A 25,246-nucleotide genomic window follows, 5' to 3' on the forward strand; every position below is an offset into this window, starting at 1 on the left:
AGAAGAAGAAGAAGAAGAGAAGAAGAAGAAGAAGAAGAAGAAGAAGAAGAAGAAGAAGAAGAGAAGAAGAAGAAGAAGAAGAAGAAGAAGAGAAGAAGAAGAAGAAGAAGAAGAGAAGAAGAAGAAGAAGAAGAAGAAGAAGAAGAAGAAGTAGAAGAAGAACGGTGATGAAGAAGAAGAATCTTACTATATCAACTGAAAACCCGGTAAAAGATTCACTTAAATTTTAGATTCGAACCAGTAGAGTTGAAGTTCATTCAAATTACATTCACTGAACCTCAGCTAACCGCTAATTCTAGCAAATTACAAGCTATTTTAAGCCAACGATAATTTAGTTGTTCATAATAGTTTCACATCGTAGTCATGCTATTTAATAGTGCCTCCACTATGAAAACTACTACTATAATATACTAGTTTTGTTGTTATATGGCCTATCTCAATAATCATAAAGAGTTATGGTGATTTTTGGGTCAAGAGTAAACTAACCAAGAACAGGAAATCAATTGCTAAGTCTTAGAACTTGATGATGATGATGCTTTTTATTGACTTAGATCAGGTAGTTTTCAATGTTTTGATTTGTTCTAATGCGATAAGCACTAGTTATCTATTCAGATTTCTATTTATAACTAGCAGGTAACCCGTGCTCCGCAAGGGTCGACTTAAAAACTTGACAACCTGAAAGCTTGACGTAATGAAATCTTGAAGAATTCAAAATAGGTCTATAACCATCCTCGGTGAATATATAATCGATATGCGAAATTACAAGTTGATGAGTCCATTAGTTCATACATGATGAAACTCAAAACTAGACCCACTGAAATCTTGAAGAATTGAAAATAGGACTAGAAACCATCCTCGGTAAATATATAATCGATATGCGAAATTTCAAGTTAATCAGTCCAGTAGTTCAGACGTGATGATGCGTCATTCGTGAATTTCCTACTCCGCACGTGCATAAGCAGTTATTTCTTCATTATTCTTTATTGATTCATAAAATAAGTACATCATCAAAATGATGGAAAGAGAAAATAAAGTAACATTGTGCTATTCCTCTCCATATTAAAACTTTTACAATATTCCATTTACAGTATAAATTAAATCCTAGTTGAATTGATGAAATTAACGTTTGGTAGAGAGTTAGTGGAAGGATATTTTGAATATTCTTTCTGAAGAATGGACATTGATATGTCCAAAGCTCCGCCAATTTATGTAGATGCATAACATTATTATCTTTAGTTATTACAAATTGCTTTTTCGTATCACTATACAGTTCAATAATTATTCTTAGTCTATATTATGTAAATTATCTATACTTTTGCTGTATTGTAAGCTATTTTATATTAGTGTATAAGCCAGTATATATTGTAATCTACAAAAATAAAGTTCTCAATCAATCAATCAAAATATTTAGATGAGGTTACACATAGTCCTAAACAGGTTAAGTCTTGTAGTTATTCAATTCACAAAATTTGTGACATCATTATAATATAGATGAGCTGTAAAGGTTAGTAACGAGAAGTCGGGGATACGGAACGATGGGTGACCAGTCGTATATCATTTTTACACCTTCTGCCACTCGATCAATAATGGTACAATGGAGTTAAGTAACGAGGGGTCAGTGATGCGGAAGGATGGGTGACCCGTAGCTATCTCCAAATTGCAGTGAACCACGATATAGTACATTCGTAAGTAATAGTATTTTTTCTGTTGTCTCTTGAAACGTCTATATAGTATCTAACCTTAATACATTACACCCCGTTATAACAGACCTCGTAATACTACATTCTTGAGCAGTCCTTGAGATGCAATATATCGAGGTTCCTCTAGACTTGTTTCTCTTCAGAGTTTAAACTATTAATATCGGGGCACCGAGCTTCTCTCGTTATTTATTTATTGACTTTTGATAAACCGAGCACAATTCTTTAAAATGATTGGGGGAGTACTAACAGGCACAGCCCAAAACTGTTTCTTCCCAGAATTTTGATTTATACACTATAAATAGTCCAAAAAGTAGGTTATGTTCCATACACTTGAATTCAGGTTCCTTTTCTTTCAAACATTTGAAAACAAGGAAATTATTAATTTAGATTATATACAAACCAAATTGAATAACAAAATAACACTCACTAATCACTTGAAATTGTCAAATAATGATCAACTTTGGAAATTATGATATACTCTAGTTTAGGAGGATTATCATGTCAAGTCAACAAATCAGATTATATTGATCAAATTGATTAAATTGTCCAGCTAGATAAAATTTCTCGCTGATTGATTATGATTACGCAGCTGGAAATAATTATGTCTCCCTCCCACACAGACACACGCATCTTCTGTTATCGAGAGACGACGAAATTATCATCTGTTTTCCAAGGATGAATTATCCTTTTAATGTCGTTCAGCGAGTTTTCTGAAGGATGAGACCTAGCCTAGTGCAATCGAATCTTTCATAAACCTACTATGTTCCAAATTTCGTGAAAATCGTTAGAGCCGTTTTCGAGATCCGTTAAACATAAAAATAACCAGATATAAAAATAGCCAGATATAAAAATAACCAGATATAAAAATAACCAGATATATAAATACAGAAATTGCTCGCTTAATAGAATAGGATTACAGCTGTTATCGATAGAGTTAAGTAACGAGACCCCGAGTATCAATTAGTATGGGTGACCACACAGTTTTTCTGGATGTTGGATGTTAAAACTGCTATCTAATAATACAACAGATAATCTATAATAAAATGAAGGAAAGAATTGGATTATACTACAAACATAAAATACGTTGATTATTGGGTGGAATATTGACAACTAGCAGGTAACCCGTGCTCCGCAAGGGTCCAATTGAAAACTTGACCTACTGAAATCTTGAAGAATTGAAAATAGGACTAGAACCATCCTTGGTAAATGAAGAATCCATATGCTAAAAATATCAAGCTAATCAGTTGAGTAGTTGAGAAGTGATGATGCGTCATTCGTGAATTTCCTATCCCCTACATGTATAAGCCAATTCTTTCCTTTATTATACTAGTAGTTCTGTGAACAGTGGACCTCACGCAGTATTCTCAGCCACAAGTACCTGATTGAAACTGTAGACCCTATGGAAATACAGCAATAGACTGGCTTCTCCACAAATCTGTGTAATCATTGTCAGCTGATCTATGATGATTAATTCATAGTTGATTTTTACTCTATATTGGCGTATGAAGGAGGCTCCTTTTTTCCTTTTATATTATCCTTGAAATGCAAAATTTCCAAAAACCTTGTATATACGTCGACGCGCAATTAAAAAAGGAACATACCTATCAAATTTCATGAAAATCTATTACCGCGTCTCGCCTTAAATGCGCAACATATAAATATTTAAATATTTAAACATTTAAACATTAAGAGAAATGCCAAACCGTCAACTTGAATCTTAGACCTCACTTCGCTCGGTCAATTATAGATAACCCAAGTTTACTTAAAGAATAAACCAATTGGAGACAATGTAGTTGACCTAGACTTCATTTTGCATGCGTTTTCTGTGTTTTTGGAATGAATTGCTTGAAGATAAAAACTTAAAAGACATAAAACTCGGGTGCTAATCGTCAGTTGTGTACCGAAATGAACCGAATTCGCACACTGAAAAAAGTCACTAAATTCGCGAAACACGGAAAAGTGGTCAACAAAAATGACATGCAATCGAGTCAATCACCTTGAAATCGGCGAATTTAAGCCAACGGTATCAATTATTATTACTCCAGTATTTAATTTACGTCGGCACGATTTCCGTGTGAAAAAGGAGGTTTTCTACTTTTAAATTGAGTTGATTTCAATCATTATTGGGGTCTGAAAAGCTGTTATTGATGATTGATTCGTAACTGAAATTGAAAGATTTTCTGTGTTTTTGTGGTAGAAATCCATATTGAATGGAAACCAATGGTATTGTAAACACCACTCATTAATTGAGAGATTCTATAGTGAGGTCCACGTTATAATGACATTATTTGATTAGCTTTGGTTTTGCTATCCTTGTCTATCATTCAAGAAAGCGGATAGCGCTATCTCTTTCTCGCTTTGCTCTGATGCCAGATCGTCTTTTAACAATGTAGAATTAATAATTTATTAACAAAATTTTTCATCTTAATTATGTAAATTCATTATGAAATTGTTGAAAAATATTATTTCTTGCTTAATAAAATATAATTGATTATTTTTAACGAGAATGGACAGTTAATATTACATCAATACACCTGTCTCAGCTACTGTCTTTAGAAGGCATTGACAAGACAGGGGATCGGCAACGTTGTCCCCCTACCTTTTTCCACTGTCATTATAACGTGGACTTCACTATAGCATTATACGAGTAATAGAGCTAGTATTATTATCAGATTTCCGCCACTCTATTCCAAGAAAACCTTTAATCTATATTGCAGTTGGATAGTATTTATGATTAGTTCCTTCTATTATTTTCAAATCAGTCTGGAAAATAATATTGTGTTCACATTTGTCCAGTCACTGTATCATACACGTAACTCCTACGTAAGTAAGGGACCTGGTCTCTGATTAAATACGCATTTACTGAGAAAAAATGACGATTTCTCGTTGTTCCAAAGATATAGATAGAGCTAGAAAGGATGGTTCCAGACTGGTATCAGTTAGAGGAAATAAAAAAGAGACTACAGAAAAGACAGCATAAGCATGCTATCTATCTCTTATCTATGACTAGCCGTTAGGCTCGCTTCGCTCGCCATATCCGTCTAGCAAGGGGTCTCCGCCACCTTCGCCCCCCGACTGGATCGTCCAAGAATGGGATCAGCAGGCTCGATTCGCTCGCCTGCATTTTTCATTGTAGGACGATCATATTTTAGGACGATCCAGTCGGGGGTCCAGACTAAACGTCTGGCTAAACGAATATGGCAAGCGAAGCGAGCCTGACGGCTACTAATATAATATTCCCAGGAATAGCTCTGATTGAAGTAGCAGTGCCCAATCAATTTTTCCGCGATAAATGCATTTCAATCTACAACTTGGTGCCAACCTTACAAAGTCAACTCAACTTAATGCCAACCCTTAAAATTATTAATTTAGTTACCAGTTAAAAACTGTTTCGAAGAGGTACTCTCTCTAGATTATAGTTCTATATTATCATATGGTATGGACATTTCAATTTATTATAATTAAGAGATTGGAATAAGAAGAATATACATGCTAAAAGACGAACTTTAAACCTTAAAAACCACCTTATAGTTCAAATTTTTCCAAATCCGTTCTTAGTGCGCCTCCAAAGGGCCAAATGAACATACCTACCAAATTTGAAAGTTTTTGGTCCGGTAGATTTTTAGTTCTGCGAGTGAGTGAGTCAGTCAGTGAGTGAGTGCCATTTCGCTTTTATATAATATATAGATAGATAATCGTTACTCGACTTCTCTAAGTGCCGTTTGCACAGTTACAGTTTAAACTAAATTTAAATTTAACTGGATTAAATCCGTATCAAATCTTGTATGTTAACATGTGATTCATTTTGAGTTTAAGCCACCAGCTGTTCAAATTCAGTTTAAGCTTTGATTGTGCAAACGGCCCTTTAAGTCATATATCTAACAACAATATTCCTAAGAACGTTCTAAGCCAAGCACGCTTTTGAATCCTACCAATCAGTATCATTTAACAAGTAGCTATAGTAATGTCTACATTATAATAAAAGTATTTGATCAATATTGGTGTTGCTATCCTCCTCTATCATTCGACAAAATAGTAAGCGCTATCTGTTTCTCGCTTTGTTCTGATGCCAGATCGTCTTTTAACAATGTAGAATTAATAATCAATTAACCAAATATTCCATCTTAATTATGAAATTATTGGAAAATATAATTTCTTGCATAATAAGATAAAATTGACTATTTTAAAGGAGAATGAACAGTTTATATTACATCAATAAACCTGTATCAGATACTGTCTATAGAAGTCATTGCCAAGACAGACTATTAATAATCAATTAACATAATATTTCATCTTATATATGAAATTATTTAACAATATAATTTCTTGCTTAATGAAATATAATTGATTATTTTAAACGAGAATGAGCAGTTAATATTACATCAATAAACCTGTATCAGGTATCCTCTTTAGAAGGCATTGACGAGATAGAGGATCGGCAACGTTGTTCTCCTACCTTCCTTCAAAGCCATTATAACGTGGACCTCACTATATACATTTCAAAGCACAAAGCATTGTTAATGCGTTAAACCCTTTAGAAAACCCTGAGATAGCGCTATCCGCTTTGTCGAATGATGGACAAGGATAGCAATACTATTGCTAATCAAACTCTGCCATTAAAAACGTGGACCTCACTATAGTAACACTGACTGATTGATCTGAATTACACCATAGAGTTTTACAACAGCTTATTCGTGCCCTATCCTATTACATACTGTAACAACTTCCTATAGCGAGATTCATTTTAAACTTTCAGCTTCTGTTGAATGGGAGGCTGTTGATAAGAATTGCTGACAATCTGATGTTAGTGGCACCTGTTTAATTCTTGGCCAGGAATTAATGACTCTGATATCTGATAATAAGAGAGGACCAATTTAACGGCAGCTATTTACCTCGGAAGAGACCTTGTAGCGTACATACACTTTCTGTTTCTCTTATCAAATGATGTGATTAATGCGCTAATATATGATACCAACTTATGTATTCATACTCTGATATCATATATTCTTCATTGATTCATACAATAAGTACATCATCGAAATGATAGGTAGAGAAAAAATAAGGTAACCTTGTGCTATTCCCCTCCTAAATTTAGATAAGGTTACACATAGTCCGAAATAGGTTAAGAGTCTTGTAGTTGTTCACTTCACAAATTTTTCAGACCTTAATTATCTTCACAAAGTGGATTTTTGAATTTAGATGTTTCAAAACCAAACATAGAATAAATATATCATATTCATGTTACTGAGGGTGATGCCCACATGAGCTCTAGGCTTGTGTGTGAGTGACGAGGCAGGTGATAATTGATTGAGTACTTTATTCATGTAGATTACAATATATATACTGGCTTATACACTTATATACAATAGCTTACAATACAGCACAATTAAAGATGAATTTACATAATATAGACGAAGAAAATAATTATTGAACTGTATATGATATGAAAAAGCAATTTGTAATAAAATAACTATAGATAATTATATTGTTATGCATCTACATAAATTGGCGGAGCTTTGGACATATCAATGTCCATTCTTCGGAAAGAATGAGTGATCCGAATAAGAAGAAAGAATAAGGAGTGATCCGTGGTCTAGTGGATAGAGTGCTTGCCTAGCAGCATAGAGATCCCGGGTTCGAGCCCCCCTCATTACCAAAAGTTTTTTCAACCAGATCACTCCCATGTTATCGGATGGGCAGGTTAACTGTCGGTCCCGGCTGAAGTATGACAGTCGTAAGGCCCATTGACGGCTTAAATTATATATTCAGGCGGTGGGACCTTCCCGAAAGGGACTCCCCACCAACAAAAGCCATACGAATTTACTTTTTTTTCGGAAAGAATATTAAAAATATCATCCCAATAACTCTCTACCAAAATGAGAGAGATGAATGAAGCAATTGTTTTAGGAGAGTTCCGTACCACCAGGGGTTACTAACTGAATATATCAGTTATATAAATTATAACCATTATATACTTGAACTTCTGTATGAGCATGAAATACATACCTAAATATTTGCACTCAAAATATATTTGCAAATCAGTGTCTATAAGCACTGATGTAAAAGCATATCAAGAAATCTCTGATAAAGTATGCACTGATATAAATGAAGGCACAGCACATCTACACTATAGTCGGGTCCACGTTGTAATAGCATTGAAAAAAGATAACAGACCAACGTTGCTGATTCTCTGCCTTGCCACTGCCTTCTATAGAGGAAAGATGATACCGGTATATATGATGTGATATCAACTGTTCATTCTTGTTGAAAATAATCAATTATATTTTCTTCATCAATAAAATATATTTTCAATGATTCGATAATAGTTGAGATAGTTGAGACTGGATATTTTGTTAATTAATTATATCTCTACACCGTTCTGGCAACGTTGCGGAACTAGAAAAGGATAGCGTTATCTGCTTTGTCAAATGATGGACAAGGATAGCAACACCAATGCTGATCAAACACTGCCATTATAACACGTGGTCACTATATGCAAATCGAGACTATCTACTATAGAATCTTTATACTGTAAAATTTACTAGGAATATTTACACTTTACAGTCGCAATTATAGAGCTTAGCACGTCAAGGATGTTAACACGGCTTAGTATTTACAATGTGGAAGTCGAGCAGGATTGCAGATCTTTATTCTAATTTTATCTGTAAGTCATAGAATGTGAGCACTTTATGGAAGTATAATCGATGAACCAGATTTTTTATTGAATAATATGAAGAAAAGGTAAATCATAAGCTTATGCTATATTCCCTCTCCTCTATGATTCAATGGAATTAAAATATTGTTGATATTTCAAATTATTGTAGGTTTCCATAACAATGAGGTGTTTTAAGAAGGATATGAGCTTGTCGTTATCCATGAAGTTATACCATAGAGGAAATATAGTACAAGAAGATATCCCATGGTATAGTTCTTTTATTTTCCAAATTTCAAGCCTATTGAAACCGCAAGTCGATTACTGTCGACTACTGTCGATTATTACTGTTTTGTTAGGGTGAGAGTGTAAGAGCGGCGCATTATGAGATACTACCAGTGTAACATAGCTTCACGAAAAATAAGTACTTTCACTATCAGCATTACTATTTGCAAAGTTAGGGACATTTTCTTCGGTCTTTGTAAATGTGCTAGCTTTGATGTATATCATCATCATTCAAATCTGCAAATTCCAAATAGCATAAGGTCCAATTGTTACAAATATTTAGGTGGTGAGAAAATGTTGTATGCTTCATGGGACTGAAGTTCTTTTTCTTTCGCAGAGAAAGTCTCTCCTTTGCCAACTCATGGGCAACAACCGATTCCCTCAGGAAGGGAAAATTGCATGTTAATTTCTGGGTGCACAAAAATTCATTTCTTTTAAAACTGATTGTCAATAAATAGGAATGGAAAACTCACCCTTATAATGGCCGACATCCAGTGACGAATTGGACAAGGGTAGAGCAAGCGTTCCTCCCTCCTCTTCTAGTAGGCTGACCTTGCGATGAGATGACCTTGACACCCGCCTAGCGTCGTCTGCTACCGAATCAGCTGATCGCCGATGACCCCCACTTGACCTTGCCACACAATCAGCTGATTCCGCCACTTGTAAAGGCACCTTATCACTGTCTATATTATTATTATTACTCTCTAACGAACTTGTGGTGTTGTTTCTATCACTACTCGACAGATCATTGTTGTTGTTGCTCGGAGAGCATTCCTGTCCGTAATTGTTGTTCGGAGAGCATTCCTGTCTGTTGTTGTTCGAGGAACATTCCTGTCTGTTGTTGTTGTTGAGCGAGGAGCATTCCTGTGCACAGTAGGACGCCGGCAATGGCCTTCTGGGTTTCATCGTTGATTGTTTTAACACCTCGATTTATTGCTATCTAGTTAGCCAATCGGTTTCCGGTTGGCTATTATGATATTTTGTTTACCAGATGAAATTGATTGTATTTCACGCACCAATTTGTTTTGTACTAGACTCGCCGCTTCGCTAGTATTGATGATCTAAAGATCCTTGACGAATCCATTTGAGGGTGTCATTCTGAAACACAAAAAGCGACATGTTGATTAGAGAACAAAATGTGATTAATAAACAATCATTTTCATTCTTCTATAGTGAGGTCCACGTTATAATTGCGGCGGTATTTGAATAACATTGGTGTTGCTATCCTTGTCTATCATTCAATTTATCAAACTCAACAGGCTTAACAGAAAAGAAGAATACATTAATGTTTACTGATTATTCAGAAACGTCAAATTTCGATTAATTAAACTAAAACTGGAATCAAAACTCAAATTTAATGAATCAAAGTTCAGGGGAGGAGCAGTTTTGGGCTGTGCCTGTTGATGCTCCACCAAATTATTATTAAAAAATAATCGTGCATCATTGAATCAATAAAAGAATAAAACTCACAAAAACCTCAAGCACTCTTCAAATCCCAAGTTACTCACAATATATTCTAATTTTCTTGTAATTATTTTGTTAAATATGTGTGTTCTTGAGACTTCTGACGAAACCTTTGACGAATTTTCAATCAAAATACAGTAATGATATAGTAGGGGATGATTTTCCATTCCCTATCATTGTATGGGTATGTTTTTGTCATAATTGATAGAATGACAAATTGCCACTGAAAAAATTACATTGATATATATTAACTAAAATAGTTGATATCCATCTGATGCATTTTGAAATCTGTTGAAAACATAACATTAGAGTCAGTCATACTCAGGTACTTATTGGAAATGGGGAAGTTTATAGCAACACGGAAATCAATCTCTGGCGATTTAGTTTTTCATATAATACTTGGTGCAACCTATAATCTCGTCCATCTAATGATAGGCATTTCTCATTCATGCTGAATGAATTTTAACGTTCACTTCTCGAAAACCAGTTTCAAGCTGCTAGAAAGAGTACACTGCACACGGCTTGAGAGACTATCGCGATAAGAGAGAGATAAGAAATCTCCGCAGAAGGTGAGAGATTCCTAGGAAAGATTATATAGATCATGTTTGTCTATTATGTCGCTACTTACTTAGAGAATGATCAATTGGTTTCTAGAGATTTATTAGATCGTAAAATTACTCGGTAACTTGCGATGAATGATTAGACTATTACAGCTTTATCGATTAGCTGGTTATTATATTTTATTGTTTTGAAAAAAGCTTTGAAGTCAACGTTTTGTCATCTACAGGACAAATAATTGTTGAGCTGATCCCTTATATAATCTATAATAAAATAATAAAGGAGGAACTGGCTTATACACGTACGGGATAGGACATTTACGAATCATCACGTCTGAACTACTCAACTGATTAACTTGAAATTTTGCTTACAGATACTGTTGATAGTGAGATATTGTGATCCATAGGAAGAAGGAATATGACACCATTGGTGTTGAAACAAGTTTGTGATTTTTTAAAATGAATAAGTGATATTTTGACAACAACCTAGAGTTTTCATTATTATAATTTTGCATATACATTCTTAATTCACCGTAGATGGTTACAGGAATATTTTTAAATTCTTCAAGATTTTAGTAGGCCAAGTTGTCAGTTTGTCAAGTTCTTAATTAGACCCTTGCGGAGCACGGGTTACCTGCTATCAAAAAATAAGATAACAGCCATAATCTTCAATAGAGAATGATAGCGCTATCTGCTTTGTCGAATGATAGACAAGGATAGCAACACCAATGTTAATCAAAAACTGCCATTATAACGTGGACCTCACTATATAATTATATTGTTATGTACATGGATATTATTTGCTGTACATGTTACGGAACTGATTATTATGATGAACTGCAGACACAGCAACATAATTGAGGTCAAATAATGATCTAAGTTCAGATCTGATGAACTTAGCTGACTAGAGTCGTGCTTGATTTTGAAGCAGATCGGACTTATTACATACAGCTCACTTGAAAGTGAAAGAGCTTTCCGGTGAAAGGAAGAACTAGAGGAAGATGAAGAGAAAAGAAATGAGAGGTAAAGAGAAGAGGGAAGACGAGAAAAGGAGAAGAATGATTGAAGTTTCGGTTTCGAATAGAAGCTGATCGAGAATATTGAAGAGAAGGAAAGAGAAGGCAGAAAAGGCGTTAGAGAAGAGAATGGAGTAATGAAGATGTTGGAGACTAAGAAGAACAAGAAGAACAGCGAAAGAATATAGCAAAGTACTTGAGAATTATTAGGAGAGAAATAAATTTGAGAAGGAAAATGGGTTTGAAGAGGACTGTGATGATGATGATGATGAAGAAGAAGAAGAAGAAGAAGAAAAAGAAGAAGAAGAAGAATGAGATTGTTATTTAGCACAGACTAAAATAAACAATAAAGCTTGAGTGTGTGATAGTATAGGAAGAAGCCAAATAAGAAGGAAATAAAGATAGTACCAACATTGCATCATACAGGAGGATATCCTAAGGCAGTGTACCAGTATGTCAGTATAATAGTAGTATACGAGGCTGGTTCAATGTACCACTTACAAACTGGTCTATTATGTGTGTGCTATCCTTCTCTTGTAGTGGGTGTATCTCTGTATAGGTATAAAGCTCTGCTCTGATGGGTGCCCGGTATAACAGTAAAGTGCACATCTTCTGTCACTCTCATTTTCCTCTTTTCTTTCCTCTTCGAAATTATGCAACCGGAAGAAAAATAATTATATAATTTTTCGCTCAGAGTCGAACTTGAGTTTTGAGATGAAAGGAGATACAGAGCTTTGGGAGAAAGAAGGAGATAGTATATAGTTTCACTCAGTATCAAGGATTTGATTTGAGTTCTCCATTGATGTATGTTATCTATATTATAAATATCGAGCTTCAAAGAGCATTGAAAGAATAAAAGCATAGTTTATTATATTCAATAAAAACAATCTTAAAACTTGTAGTACCCTTCATTAAAAACATTTGAAGATGCTATTAAACTTTTCTCTAGGGAGTCTTATTATTTATATTTCGGAAATTTAACAATTTATTATTTGATACCCTTATTAGGACTTTTGATTTAACTTGAAAATGACCAATAGTCGAAACTAGTCGATAAAACATTTTAAAGTTTTTAATAAAGGGTACTACAAGTTTTTATATTGTTTTTATTAATTTGAATAAAGTAGCACATAAGTGAAGTGATTTTATAATATTTATTGATACACAAAACACAATTTTCAATTGATTGGGGAAAGACCAACAGACACAGCCCAAAACTGTTTCTTCCCCGAATTTTGATGTATGCATTATAAATACGGTAGTCCAAAAAGTAGATTATATTCCATACACTTTTGAATTCCAATTTTCAGTCCAAACATTTCAAAACAGAAAAGTTCGAATTTAGATTTTTCACAAACCAAATTTAATAACAAAATAAACAACAGCTCCTCCTGGAGACTGGGTGGCCTTATCTATGTGATCGTGCTATAGTCAAAAACTTTTGCCCCGGTCGAGGCTCGTACTCGGGTTCCCTTGATTATAAGACCGGCGCGTTACTAATTACTCTAACGAGCCACCAAATTGTTCTGCAGTTTAGCACATTCGAAAAAAGTAAATTCGTATGGCTTGTGTTGGTGGGGTGTCCCTTGCGGGAAGGTCCCACCTCCTGAATATATAATTTAAGCCATCAATGGTCCTTACGACTGTCATACTTCAGCCGGGACCGACATTATAACGTGCCCATCCGATAACACGAGAGTGATCTGGTTAATGAACTTTTGGTTGTGAGAGGGTTTGAACCCGGGATCTCTATGCTGCTACGCAAGCACTCTATCCACTAGACCACGGATCAATCCAGCACATTTGAAATTTGGACAACATGAATGACATCAGACAACAATGCCTGTCGAACTCGACGTCGGAAGTTTACGTACAAACGGAAACCCTCCTTAAGGTGGGTTTAAAACCCTTGAGGGTTTTCGTTAGGGGTTTCCCATTAGAAGAGGCTTTCCATTAGTGAAGCCCAATGAAACTGTATTGTATCAATGGCGAAAAAATTTGATTCTATTTTATTTTGTGTTGGAATTAAGGAATGAAATCCTACTATACTCACTACTGTGCACAGTCTAGCATGGCCAAATAAAAATATAATCTTGTCAAAGACAGTCCATTGGCGCCATTTCACCAAACTTCTAGAGGGGGGGGGGCAAAATCCAAGAGGTATGAGGGGTGGGGAGTAATACCCTCAAAAGATAGAGGGTCCTGGGTTTTTCCCATGGATGTTACATTCGAAGATGTTATTAAATTCTTCATTTTTTTCAGTTTTATACAAATGTGGTTGAAGTTTCAATACAAACATATTTCTCCTCCACCTACTGTCTAAAGTACTTACTTCACTCCCTGAAACCTAATACTAAAGTGTCACTTTTTCGCTCTCGGTAGTAAAAAAAAAAAAAACTCCCTAGGGAGTAAAAGTGACTCCATTTAAATAACATGGGGAGCATCTCTATTTTGAAACTTACATTGTAATAGGTTAGAAGGTCTAAGCTCAGATGAGAAAGCATAATAGAGGTGTCTGTCATTGAGTCAACTGAATTCAATACCACAACCAGAAATTTGATTAACTCATGAAATATATGTTTGTATGATAATTATTATATTCTTAATATTAGTAGACGATAAAAAATTATACAATTTTAAAAATATTTTATTCTATTCAAAATACCAGCCAACAAATATTTTTGATCTGCAATTCAAATCTGAACCGCGTGATCTGGAGTCAGCCATTTTTGGTAGCTGCTCAGATGATATAATTGTTACAACTTTTGCCGATAGATAGCGCAATCGGCAGTGCCAATCAGACGACCGGTTTTTAGGTTTTAGATTTAGGTTATGTTGTTAGGAATCATTGTCACCAATACGTAAGTTATTAGAATGATTTTATTTGCAGTTTCTATAAAAAAATGTAGATGGAGGAAAAATGTTGTGTACATCACGAGCGAAAAATACTTTTTCTCCCTCAGGAAAATTGCTGCCCTCGGCTTCGCCTCGGGCTTCAAACTTTTTCCCACAGGGAGAAAAAGTCGTACTTTTCACTCTAGATATACAAATAACTAATACATTATTAGTTATTGAATCATGAAATAATATTCATCAGTAATATAGGCCTATAGAGAGGCCCTAAAGAAGGAATACACTGGAACAGATTTCATTTTCAATATCATGGAAACAGATAAATTTTTCTTTCACAATGACAATTTCAACAGATTCATTAGGGATCATATTCTAATCTAATTGGAAAATAAATTTCAGTTAGAATGCTAAAGAAACATTAAGCTGTTCCCATAATCTCACCAATTCTGTACATACATTTTTGATTGTCTGATTGTTCCCTTTCTATTGCTTTCACTGTGACATCTTGCAACTTGTTAATTCTCACGTTGAAATTTATGCAACCACTAAGTTATTGTGCGCTGATCAATAATAATTGTACCCATTCTATATATATTTAAGCTTCAACTATACCACAGAGAGAAATATATTCTTTATTACTCCGTACCCGTATCCATCATACATTCAAGGCAATTTTGCTACATTGTTGATACTGTGGAAGGAATTATACTACTGCTGTTTAAAAAAGTATTAAATCAGTATGAGATTCTAAGGACCCGCATTTTCATTATTTATCTGATCCTTGGGGGGGCCTAGGCCCCCCTGCCACCCCTAAATGGCGCCACTTAAAGATGATAATCTTCGTATCTTTTTAAAGCCTTATGTACTGTATTGTATCAATGACGAAAAAACTTAATTCTATACTATTTTGTGTTGGAATTAAGGAATGGAATCCTAATAAACTCACTCCTGTGCACAGTAGCATAACCAAATGACATACTCTTGGTATCTGTTTGACAATGTAAGAGTATGTCACCCATAACATGTTTTGTTTTACATAAGTGATAAGTTCTGAGTAAATGCGCAAGTTTTTGTGTTTACATAAGTGCGTGTTGAGATAGCTCAAAACAGCGGAACTTAATCCTTGTTTCCGTTTTGTTTGTCTCTCTCAGTTTTGTTTTCAGTTGCAAACATTTAATTAGTTGCATGAGGAGGACTTACGCACTCACTTTGACATGCACTAGCATTAGAAATGTCACCCAACATGCTATAACATAAGGAAGTAGTTTATGATCTGAGGAAGTATATCATTGTAGTTTTACTAGTGTTACAAAGTGTTTTGGTAAAAAAATTAGATTTTGTTGAAATATAATTTTGAAAGAATGTATTCGAATTACCTATATTTTTACTATAGTGAGGTCCACGTTATAATAGCAATATTTGATTTACATTGTTGTTATCCTTGTCTATCATTCGACAAAGCAGATAGCGTTATACTTCCCCACCATCGCAACGTTGCCAGATCGTTTCCAGATCAAAAGAGAACCCTAAAGAGACACACTTGGGTGTTTCACACCCCAGGGATTTTTTCTTCTGTTCTGCAGTTGATGATAACAAACAGTTGGCAATTTTTGCCCAGTCTAAATTAGGTTGATAGCATTGTCAACTGCTCTCCACCGCTCTCAGTCATTAAAAGTATTTTACACCAGCTCATCTTGTTCTTCGTTTGGGGTGTCTCACACCCCAAAGTGTCTTTTACGTAGGACTTTTATCAAACACTTTTATTACAAAAATTTACTTGAATTGACCACTACGAATGTGGTATGGGATGATGGATCAGAGTGGAATAAATGCTATGATTCTCTACAACTTGAGGCTTCAAAACAATGAAGTGAAGAGACGTGAGTTTTTGATGAAGTTGTCATTGGCAATGAGCAAGCCATTCCTTCAAACCAGATAAGGAGCTCCAACACTTGGGCGGAACATACGTACTTCTAAAATTAGTATCAATATTGATAAGCAGTGCTTTACTCTCGATTTCTGTATGCACTTGGAACAAAAATGATTAAGAAATGATGAATTATGGGCTAAGTACTTTTTTTCTCTATATTTTTCAAAGAAACATGCAAAATTAAATTGGGGTGTTCAACACCCCAGTATTATTAGGTTAGCAAAAAAAAAAATACAAGAATCGGAAAAGAAAAAACAGGCTATTGCCTAAAACTTCTTCAATTTCCTTATTTTATTCTTAAATTGTCCAAATATTATAGGTTATGTCCATTCAAATTTCTACACCAAATCACAATCTAAAATATAAATTAGAATAAAACGAACAATTTTAAATTTGGATGGATTAATAATGAAAGATTCTTAAAAACAAGAAACAAACTATAAATTCACAGTATGTCTACTGTGTTAGCATGAAGTAAGTGTGTCTCTATAGGGTTGAACGTTATTTCCCCAATCATCCCTCGTATTACTAACGCACAAGCCTGGGGCACATGTGGGCATCATCATCAGCGAAAAAAGTCCGTGATAATAGAGGCTGCTATTTGTCATGTGAAAAATTGTATTTATTCAGAAAACGAGGAAAACACTCAACTTCCAATTAATTTTCACAGCATGACTCGTGAGTTTTGTAAACAAACACATTGACAAATAATACTAATAATTTGAATTTTAAGAAAATTGGAATTGGCCATAAAATTTCTACAAAACAGTCATATATATGATTTATTTATGTACCATTGATAGATTTTTCAAATAAACTATAAACTTCTATAAGAAAAGGTATGATTATCACCATTCATTCTCAAGGAGCAATGAAGTCATTAATTGTTGATTGATCAAAGAAATTAATTGAGTTTTTCAGCTTTTATAGTCAGCTATATATTTATTATCAATGGCAATTATTCTCAGCCTCCTAAGGATAAATGGCTTCATGCTGTTGATGATTTAATGGTGACTAGAAAACTTCAATTTGTCAATAGTGGAGATAATTGGGGTTGAATTAATGGTGTGGAAAATTAATTTTCCAAGAAACTTTTACGAATGAAAATAAATTGGAAGTAGCATTCTTTCGAATGCTAATTGATGAATAATAATTATTAACGAAAATCCCAATTAAATTCTGTAAATCATTAATGAAAAATCGTAGAAGTTTAATTATCATTAAACGAAAATCCCAATTGAATGCTATAAATCACCCCGAAGACTTCTGCTACTGCAAATATTGACAATAGGGTAAACAGCTAGATGGAAATTCGATGAGCGCTACTATACAAAAATTAGAATTTCCATCTAGCTGTTTACCCTGTAGTCAATATTTACAGTAGCAGGAGCTTTGGGGGCAATTCACAGCATTCAATTGGTATTTTCGTTTAATAATAATTGAACTTTTACTATTTTTCATTAATGATTCGATGAATGTAGACACAAAATTAATTTTCCAAGAGAATTTTATGATTTTCCATTGATGAATGAAGGTCCAAAATGGGAGGAATCATGCAATTATTCAACTAATTGTGGATTCTCAATTAGTTTCAAGCAATTGTTAATTTACTCTATGATTATGATTTTAGTCAGCACAGTTTTTCATTGGAAAATCCACTTGAAAAAATATATTTGGAGCGGAGTAGGGCTAGGTCTCAGTAGTTGATTTATTTATGAGAAAATAACTCTTCATTTCATACTCTTCTTGAAAGGCTTTACAGACAAAAGAGTAGTTTTATTTATCATCTATAGTGGAGTCCGCGTTATAAAGGCAGTGGAGGAATATAGGAGGACAACGTTGCCGATCCTCTGACTCGTCAATGCCTTCTATAGACGGTAGCTGATACAGGTTTATTGATGTAATATTAACTGTCCATTCTAGTTTAAAATAATCAATAATATTTTATTAAGCAAAATATAATATTCTTCAATAATTCAATAATGAATTTTCATAATCAAGATGAAATTGATTTTCTAATCAATTGATAATTCTACATCGTTAAGAGACGATCTGGGAACAGAGTAACGCGAGAAAGAGATAGCGCTATCCGCTCGCGAGAAAGAGATAGCGCTATCCGCTTTGTTGAATGATAGACGAGGATAGCAATACCTTTGCTAATCAAACACTGCCATTATAAAGTGGACCTCACTGTTCTATATTGTAATGTATTCTTTCATCAACATAGAATTTGTCATCTTATTTCAGTTTTCCAAGCTTTCTATCACGAAGGAAGGAATTCTATCAATTCATTAGAATCCTTTATGAGATACCAATACAGATGCTTCCAATTGGGAATATAATTCACAAGTTTATTTAGTTATTTAGTTCATTTATTCGTGGACAGAATCACAAATCATATAAAATATGATTAGGATGGAACAACAGGCTTGGCCCAAATCTATTCCATTCCCAAATTTTGATAAATCAATAAAATGTCCAAAAAAATAGGTGATGTGAGTAAAAGTACAAGTTGTGAGTAAATATTATCAAATAATTTATTGATGACTAGCATGTACAACGGGGCTCCGCAATTATCCAATTGAAAACTTTACAAACTGAAAACTTGACCTATTGATATTTTGAAGAATTTTAAAAAGTCCTATAACCATTATCGATTAATTGAGAATCTTTATGCTAAATTTCAAGTTAATCAGTCCAGTAGTTTAAACGTGATGATGCGTCATTCGTGAATTAATTAATAATTCTACATTGTTAAGAGACGATCTGGGAACAGAGTAACGCAAAAAAGAGATATTTATTTAAATATAGTTTGGTGTTTTAATTTCTCTAAATTTAAAATGTTTAGCTTATATATATTTTTGGACGAAAATTGGACTTGAACATTTTACAGTAGAAACATAACCTATTTTTTGGACATTTTATTAATTTATCAGAATTTGGGAATGGAATAGATTTGGGCCAAGCCTATTGTTCCTTCATAATCATATTTATATGATTTGTGATTCTGCCCACGAATAAATAAATAAATAAATAGATTTCCTATCTCGTACGTGTATGAGCCAATCCTTTCCTCTATTATATTATAGATGATGATGCTCACATGTGCCCAAGGCTTGTGCGTGAATAATACAAGAGATGATTGGAAATAGCGTTTCAGATGGGTTCTAGATTAATCTAGATAAATATTCTAGATTACTTTTCAAATAACAATCGGAGTCCTTCTTGGCAAGTATGCAATCAATCCAGTTATTTCTCATCTAGACAGAATTGAGTAACAATATTGAGAAGCTCTATCTCAAATTATATTTTATACTCAAATTATTGAATATGTCGTACAGTTTTATCAGTTAATTTGAATAATCCGCTAGAAAAGCCCAAGTGAACCAACATGCTTATTGCAAAAGGACGATGGGAAAAATACTATTTTAATAAAGTTGGTAATCTTTTAATCCAATTATGTTTCGATATTCTACAGTAGCAAATGTTTTTAGAAAGGCAGGATATTGTGAATGCAGCCAGGATTTGAAGGATGAAAGTATTCTCTATTCGAAGGATATTCCTAGTAAAAGCTAGAGTGGATGGTTGCTAGATTAATATATTTTTTCAGAACAAAACTAGAAAAAGTGTTTTGTGATAAAGCCTGCTAGAATTTCGAAAAGTTTCGGAATAGCCTTGAATACTAATGATGCTAAAGTGAGTGTTATTTCCCAGGAAATGCAACAGTTGGTCCCCAAATATGGTGATAGCTGAAGATTGATAGTTTGGAGGAGTTATAATGTATTTTGAAAACTAGTTCTTGGTCTAGAGACTAGAGAATAGAGAAGGAAGCAGGAGCCAAAAAAAGAAGAAGGAGAAGAAGAAGAAGAATAAGAAGAAGAAGAAGAAGAAGAAGAAGAAGAAGAAGAAGAAGTAGTAGAAGAGGGAGGATACAGAAAAGAAAGAGAAACGAGAAAGAAAGAGAAGGAGAGGAGAGAAGAAAAATAAGACTAAGAAAATAAGAGTAGAAAGAGAGGGGGCCGATAATCAGAGATAGGTGATTGAGATAAAGGAGAGGAAAGAGACAAGAGAGGATGAAGAAGAAATAGGAAAAGAGTGAAGAGAGGAGGTGGAGAGGGAAGGAAAATAGCAGAAGTGGGAGAAGAAGAAGGTAGAGAAAAACAATAGGTAGAAGGAGGATGATGAGGAGGTGGAGTAGAAGTAGCAGAAGAAGGATGAGAAGGAGGAGAAGATGAAGAAGAAGAAAAAGAAGAAGTGGCAGGAGAAGAAGAAGAAAAATCCGAAGAGTTCAAAAACAAGGAGAGAACTTGGAAAAAGGATTAGGTCTATTATAGAGTTGTTTCTTACTGATAAAGTAATTTTTTTCTATTCAGGGATGCATCATTGAAAATAGATTAGAGGATTTGAAAAGGATATGCCCACTCCATCTCCAGGAGATAGAGTGAGAAGGAAAGCGCCACCACTTGTTTGAATAATAGAGAAATAGATAAGAGAAATAGTTTGCTTGCCTGAAGGTCGTTGACTTATAGTGTGTCCTTGACTTCCGTGTGTCAGAATGCATTTTGGGTTTGAAAACGTTCGCTTTCCAATAATAGCCTGATCCTTAAGGAAATAGACTTCAGATGGCTGATTCGGAACTCACCTTATAGGGTACTATGGCTACATATCTCTCTCTCTAGTACTCAATCAATCAATCAATCTCTCTCTCTCTCTCCCAGTTTCTCTCTCTCTCTCTTTGGTAGAGAGTTAGTGGGGAGGATATTTTTAATATTCTATCCGAAGAATGGACATTGATATGTCCAAAGCTCCGCCAATTTATGTAGATGCATAACAATATAATTATCTATAGTTATTATATTACAAATTGCTTTTTCATATCTTATACAGTTCAATAATTATTTTCTTAGTCTATATTATGTAAATTCATCTATAATTTTTCTGTATTGTAAGCTATTGTATATAAGTGTATAAGCCAGTATATATTGTAATCTACATAAATAAAGTACTCAATCAATCAATCTCTACTGATATTAACCATGTATTAGGGTTGTAGCTAATATTTCTTCAGAAAAAATCAATATCAAAGTCTAAAAAAAATATAAGTATCCAAGTTTCACTTACTCAATAAATTATAAATTTATCAGTTTATATTATTTCATTGAAAAAGGATCATTTCTTGTAAAGATCAAGTCTGAAAGCTGTCATATAGTTTAATTATTCGTGTTCTTGAAACTCAATTTGTTTTGTGGGATACTAATGAGTTTAGATCTAATAAATTTTCTTCTTTTTAGAGCGTAGAATAATTTAATATTGTTAGTATTTATTTAAGTTTTTATTCATCTTAATTGGCAGGTTTTGATCTACTTTAATGGGCGAGCATTGATAGGTGGTTATGGGCTGAATTATAAAAACATTAATGGGTTAATAGTATTTTTTTATAAATCATAAAGGAACAATCACTCTCGCAATAATTGATTTATGTTTTCTCCAGGTACAATAAAGTTCGTGACGATTAATTGGCTTATTCTTATACTAAAACCCAATAAAATGCATCTATAGTTGGTTCTTCAATATGATCACTTGAAATCTCTCAATGTGATCAATGGATAAAAAATATGAAATCTTTCACGATTTAATGCTATGAATGCGGAAAATTTAAATTCACAATCTGAAAGTTGAAAAAATGCAACTCATGACATATTATGCTGTCAAGGATTCTCAATGTTAATAGCCGGTGTAATAAAAGTGATAATAAAATCAATAAAACGGATAATAATCAACCAATGACATTTCTTCCTCTTCTTCTTACTCAGCTCTTCTTTTTATCCTGCTTCTCCTCTTCATAATATTTCTCTTCTTCGTATTTCATCTACTTCCTTCCAATCATTATCTCAATTATTTTCCTTCTCTACCTTATCTTCTCTTTATTCTCTTCCTTCTCTTCCTTCTCTTCCTTCTCTTCCTTCTCTTCCTTCTCTTCCTTCTCTTCCTTCTCTTCCTTCTCTTCCTTCTCTTCCTTCTCTTCCTTCTCTTCCTTCTCTTCCTTCTCTCCTTCTCTTCCTTCTCTTCCTTCTCTTCCTTCTCTTCCTTCTCCTCCTTCTCTTCCTTCTCATCCCTTTCTTCCTAATCATTCTTCTCCAATCTTCTCTTTCTCTCATCTCTTCCTTTTCTATTCTCTACCTTCTCTCCCTATCAAGCTTTTTTACTTCTTTCCCTACTCATATACCTTTCTTTATCTTCTCTTCCTCTTTTCTCTCTCAACCTTCCTTCTATATCTCCTCTTCATCCCATTTCTTCTCCATCCCGCATTTTCTCCTTCTCTTGCTTCTCCTCCTTTCCTTCTGTTTCTCTTCTTATTACTTCTCTACTACTCCTTTCTCTTCAACACCTTCTCCTACTCATCCATTCACTCCTAAACTTCTCTCCCATATTCTTCTCTTCCTTCTTCTCCTCCTTTTCTTCCTTCTCCTTCTTCTCTTCCTCCTGCTTCTCATTCCCACCTCTTCTCTCTCACAACCAACTCCTCATCCTCTTTCAATACTTCGACGAATACTCCTACGTTATAATAGATTATTTTAAACGAGAATGAACAGTTAATATTATATTTAATAAACCTGTATCAGCTGACACTATAGAAGGCATTGACAAAACAGAGGATCGGCAACGTTGTTCTCCTATCTTCCTCCACTGCCTTTATAACGTGGACCTCACTATATCATGACTGTTTCCCTATTACAGTCAAAGTGTTTATAGAAGCAGAAATGGAAATGACCTCACTCCATACAATTTAATCAATCAATTTTAACAATGTAGAATTCATAATTAATTAACAAAATATTTCATCTTACTTATGAAAATTCACTATGTAATTATTGGAAAATATAATTTCTTTTTTTAATAAAATATAATTGTTTTTTTAACGAGAATGATCAATTAATATTACATTAACAGACCTGTATCAGCTACCGTCAAGAAGGCATTGACAAGACATGAGTATCGGCAATGTTGTTCTCCTATCTTCTTCCACTGCCATTATAACGTGGACCACACTATAACTCCCCTACATCTCCTGACTTTATTAATTTATAAATTAATTTATTTACACTCACAGATACATAATTTTAACTCATTATGAATGATTGGGGCAGGAGAAACATGTAATGCTCAAATCTCAAAACTGTTCCTTTTCTAAATTTTGATAGAAATAGACCACGAATAGACTATTTTCAACACTTCATAATTTAATTCTTATCCTTCTGTTTTTCTTATCCATATCTTTCCAATTCTGTGAGTGATTCCAGATGGGAAGTGCTGGGGACATATAGGCCTACCGGTTGACAATGAAAACTGAATAATACTCTCACAGTTTTGAGAAATTTGATACCTTATCAGTTGGCCTTAAACTTTCAGACTTACTTCTAGGCATAAACTGTTGGTTCTTTACTATTACTGTTTTATAGATCATGAATATTATCAGGTTTGTATTATTTTCACAATTTATTTCACGATATATCCCATTAATGTAATGTAGACTAGCCGTCAGGCTCGCTTCGCTCGCCATATTCGTCTAGCCAGGGGGCCCCGCCCCCTGGTCCCCGACTGGATCGTCCAGAAATGAGATCAGCGGGTTCGTTTCGCTCGCCTGCATTTTTCATTTGAGCATGCTTCATTCTATCAGAAATGCCAAGTACTGAGAAAACGCAGAAAAGCTGAGAAAAACGTTGGAAGAACGCTATTTTTTGGCGTATCTTTGATGAAATATTTAAGTCACCTCATCACAAAATTTTTAGACCCTAGCTAAACCTCTGTATCAAATTTTAACATTTTCTGTTCATTTGTTCTCAATAAATCTGAGAAAAAGCAAAAAACCGCTGGAAAAACGCTTTTTTGGCCGTATCTTTGACGTTATTGCAAATTCCTTCTAAAACAACATTATAACACCCTAGCTAAGCTTCTGTACTAAATTTGAACATATCCTATTCATCTGTTCTCGATAAAGCTGGGAAAACGCTAAAAAACGCTGGAAAAACGCAGATTTTGGGCGTATCTTTGGAAATTTTTCCAAATCCGTTCTTAGTGCGCCTCTAAAGGGCCAAATGAACATACCTACCGAATTTGAACGTTTTTGGTCCGGTAGATTTTTAGTTCTGCGAGTGAGTGAGTCAGTGAGTCAGTCAGTCAGTGAGTGAGTGTCATTTCGCTTTTATATAGATTAGAATTCGAAGCTGGCACACGTATATTCATAACAACTACAAATTTAGCTGTCTATTCAAAAGATTGTAGAGGTCTACAGACTGGGCTGACAAATAATTGCAACAGAGCAAAGCGAGAAAGAGATAGCACTATCCGCTCTGTTGAATGATAGACAAGGATAGCAATATCATTGCTAATTAAACACTGTCATTATAACGTGGACCTCACTATAGCAGTGAGTTCGAACTATGATAAACCTATCAAAAGGGAAAGAGAAACAGAGTTTATTACAAACAACTGACTATACCTTCGTTTTTCCCCACATTATGAGCTAAAAATTCTCAATTCAATACAATCAACTACCTTTGTTTTCCCTCGAATTAAATATCGGAAAAAATCGAATAAAATATAAGCACGGAAGAATGAGTGGCCAACATTTTAATGGTAAGTCTGATGTGATACCGGTTTTGAACGGCATTGAATTCGATGTTTTGGAGGTGAATAAATTCAGCAATTTTACTGGTCTCCAGGTGTTAACGCTCTCAATCATGTCGAACTCGCTTTTGTAGACGAAAACTTTAAAGTTATTCGAGTTA

At 34.2% G+C, this 25,246-nt stretch overlaps 1 protein-coding gene across 2 annotated transcripts in view; it reads right to left on the reverse strand.

Annotated features, from left to right (window-relative positions):
- LOC111046700 (scavenger receptor class B member 1) overlaps positions 1-25,246 on the reverse strand; it is a 99,654-nt gene that overhangs the window by 66,684 nt on the left and 7,724 nt on the right. For both annotated transcript variants that reach the window (XM_039436512.1, XM_039436513.1), the window contains exon 2: positions 9,111-9,735. In XM_039436512.1, the coding sequence (XP_039292446.1) occupies positions 9,111-9,543 (433 nt within the window). In that variant the 5' untranslated portion in view covers positions 9,544-9,735. The remainder of the gene's footprint in view (positions 1-9,110; positions 9,736-25,246) is intronic.

The sequence above is a fragment of the Nilaparvata lugens genome, chromosome 10, assembly GCF_014356525.2.
Source record: "Nilaparvata lugens isolate BPH chromosome 10, ASM1435652v1, whole genome shotgun sequence".
Lineage (NCBI taxonomy): Eukaryota > Metazoa > Arthropoda > Insecta > Hemiptera > Delphacidae > Nilaparvata > Nilaparvata lugens.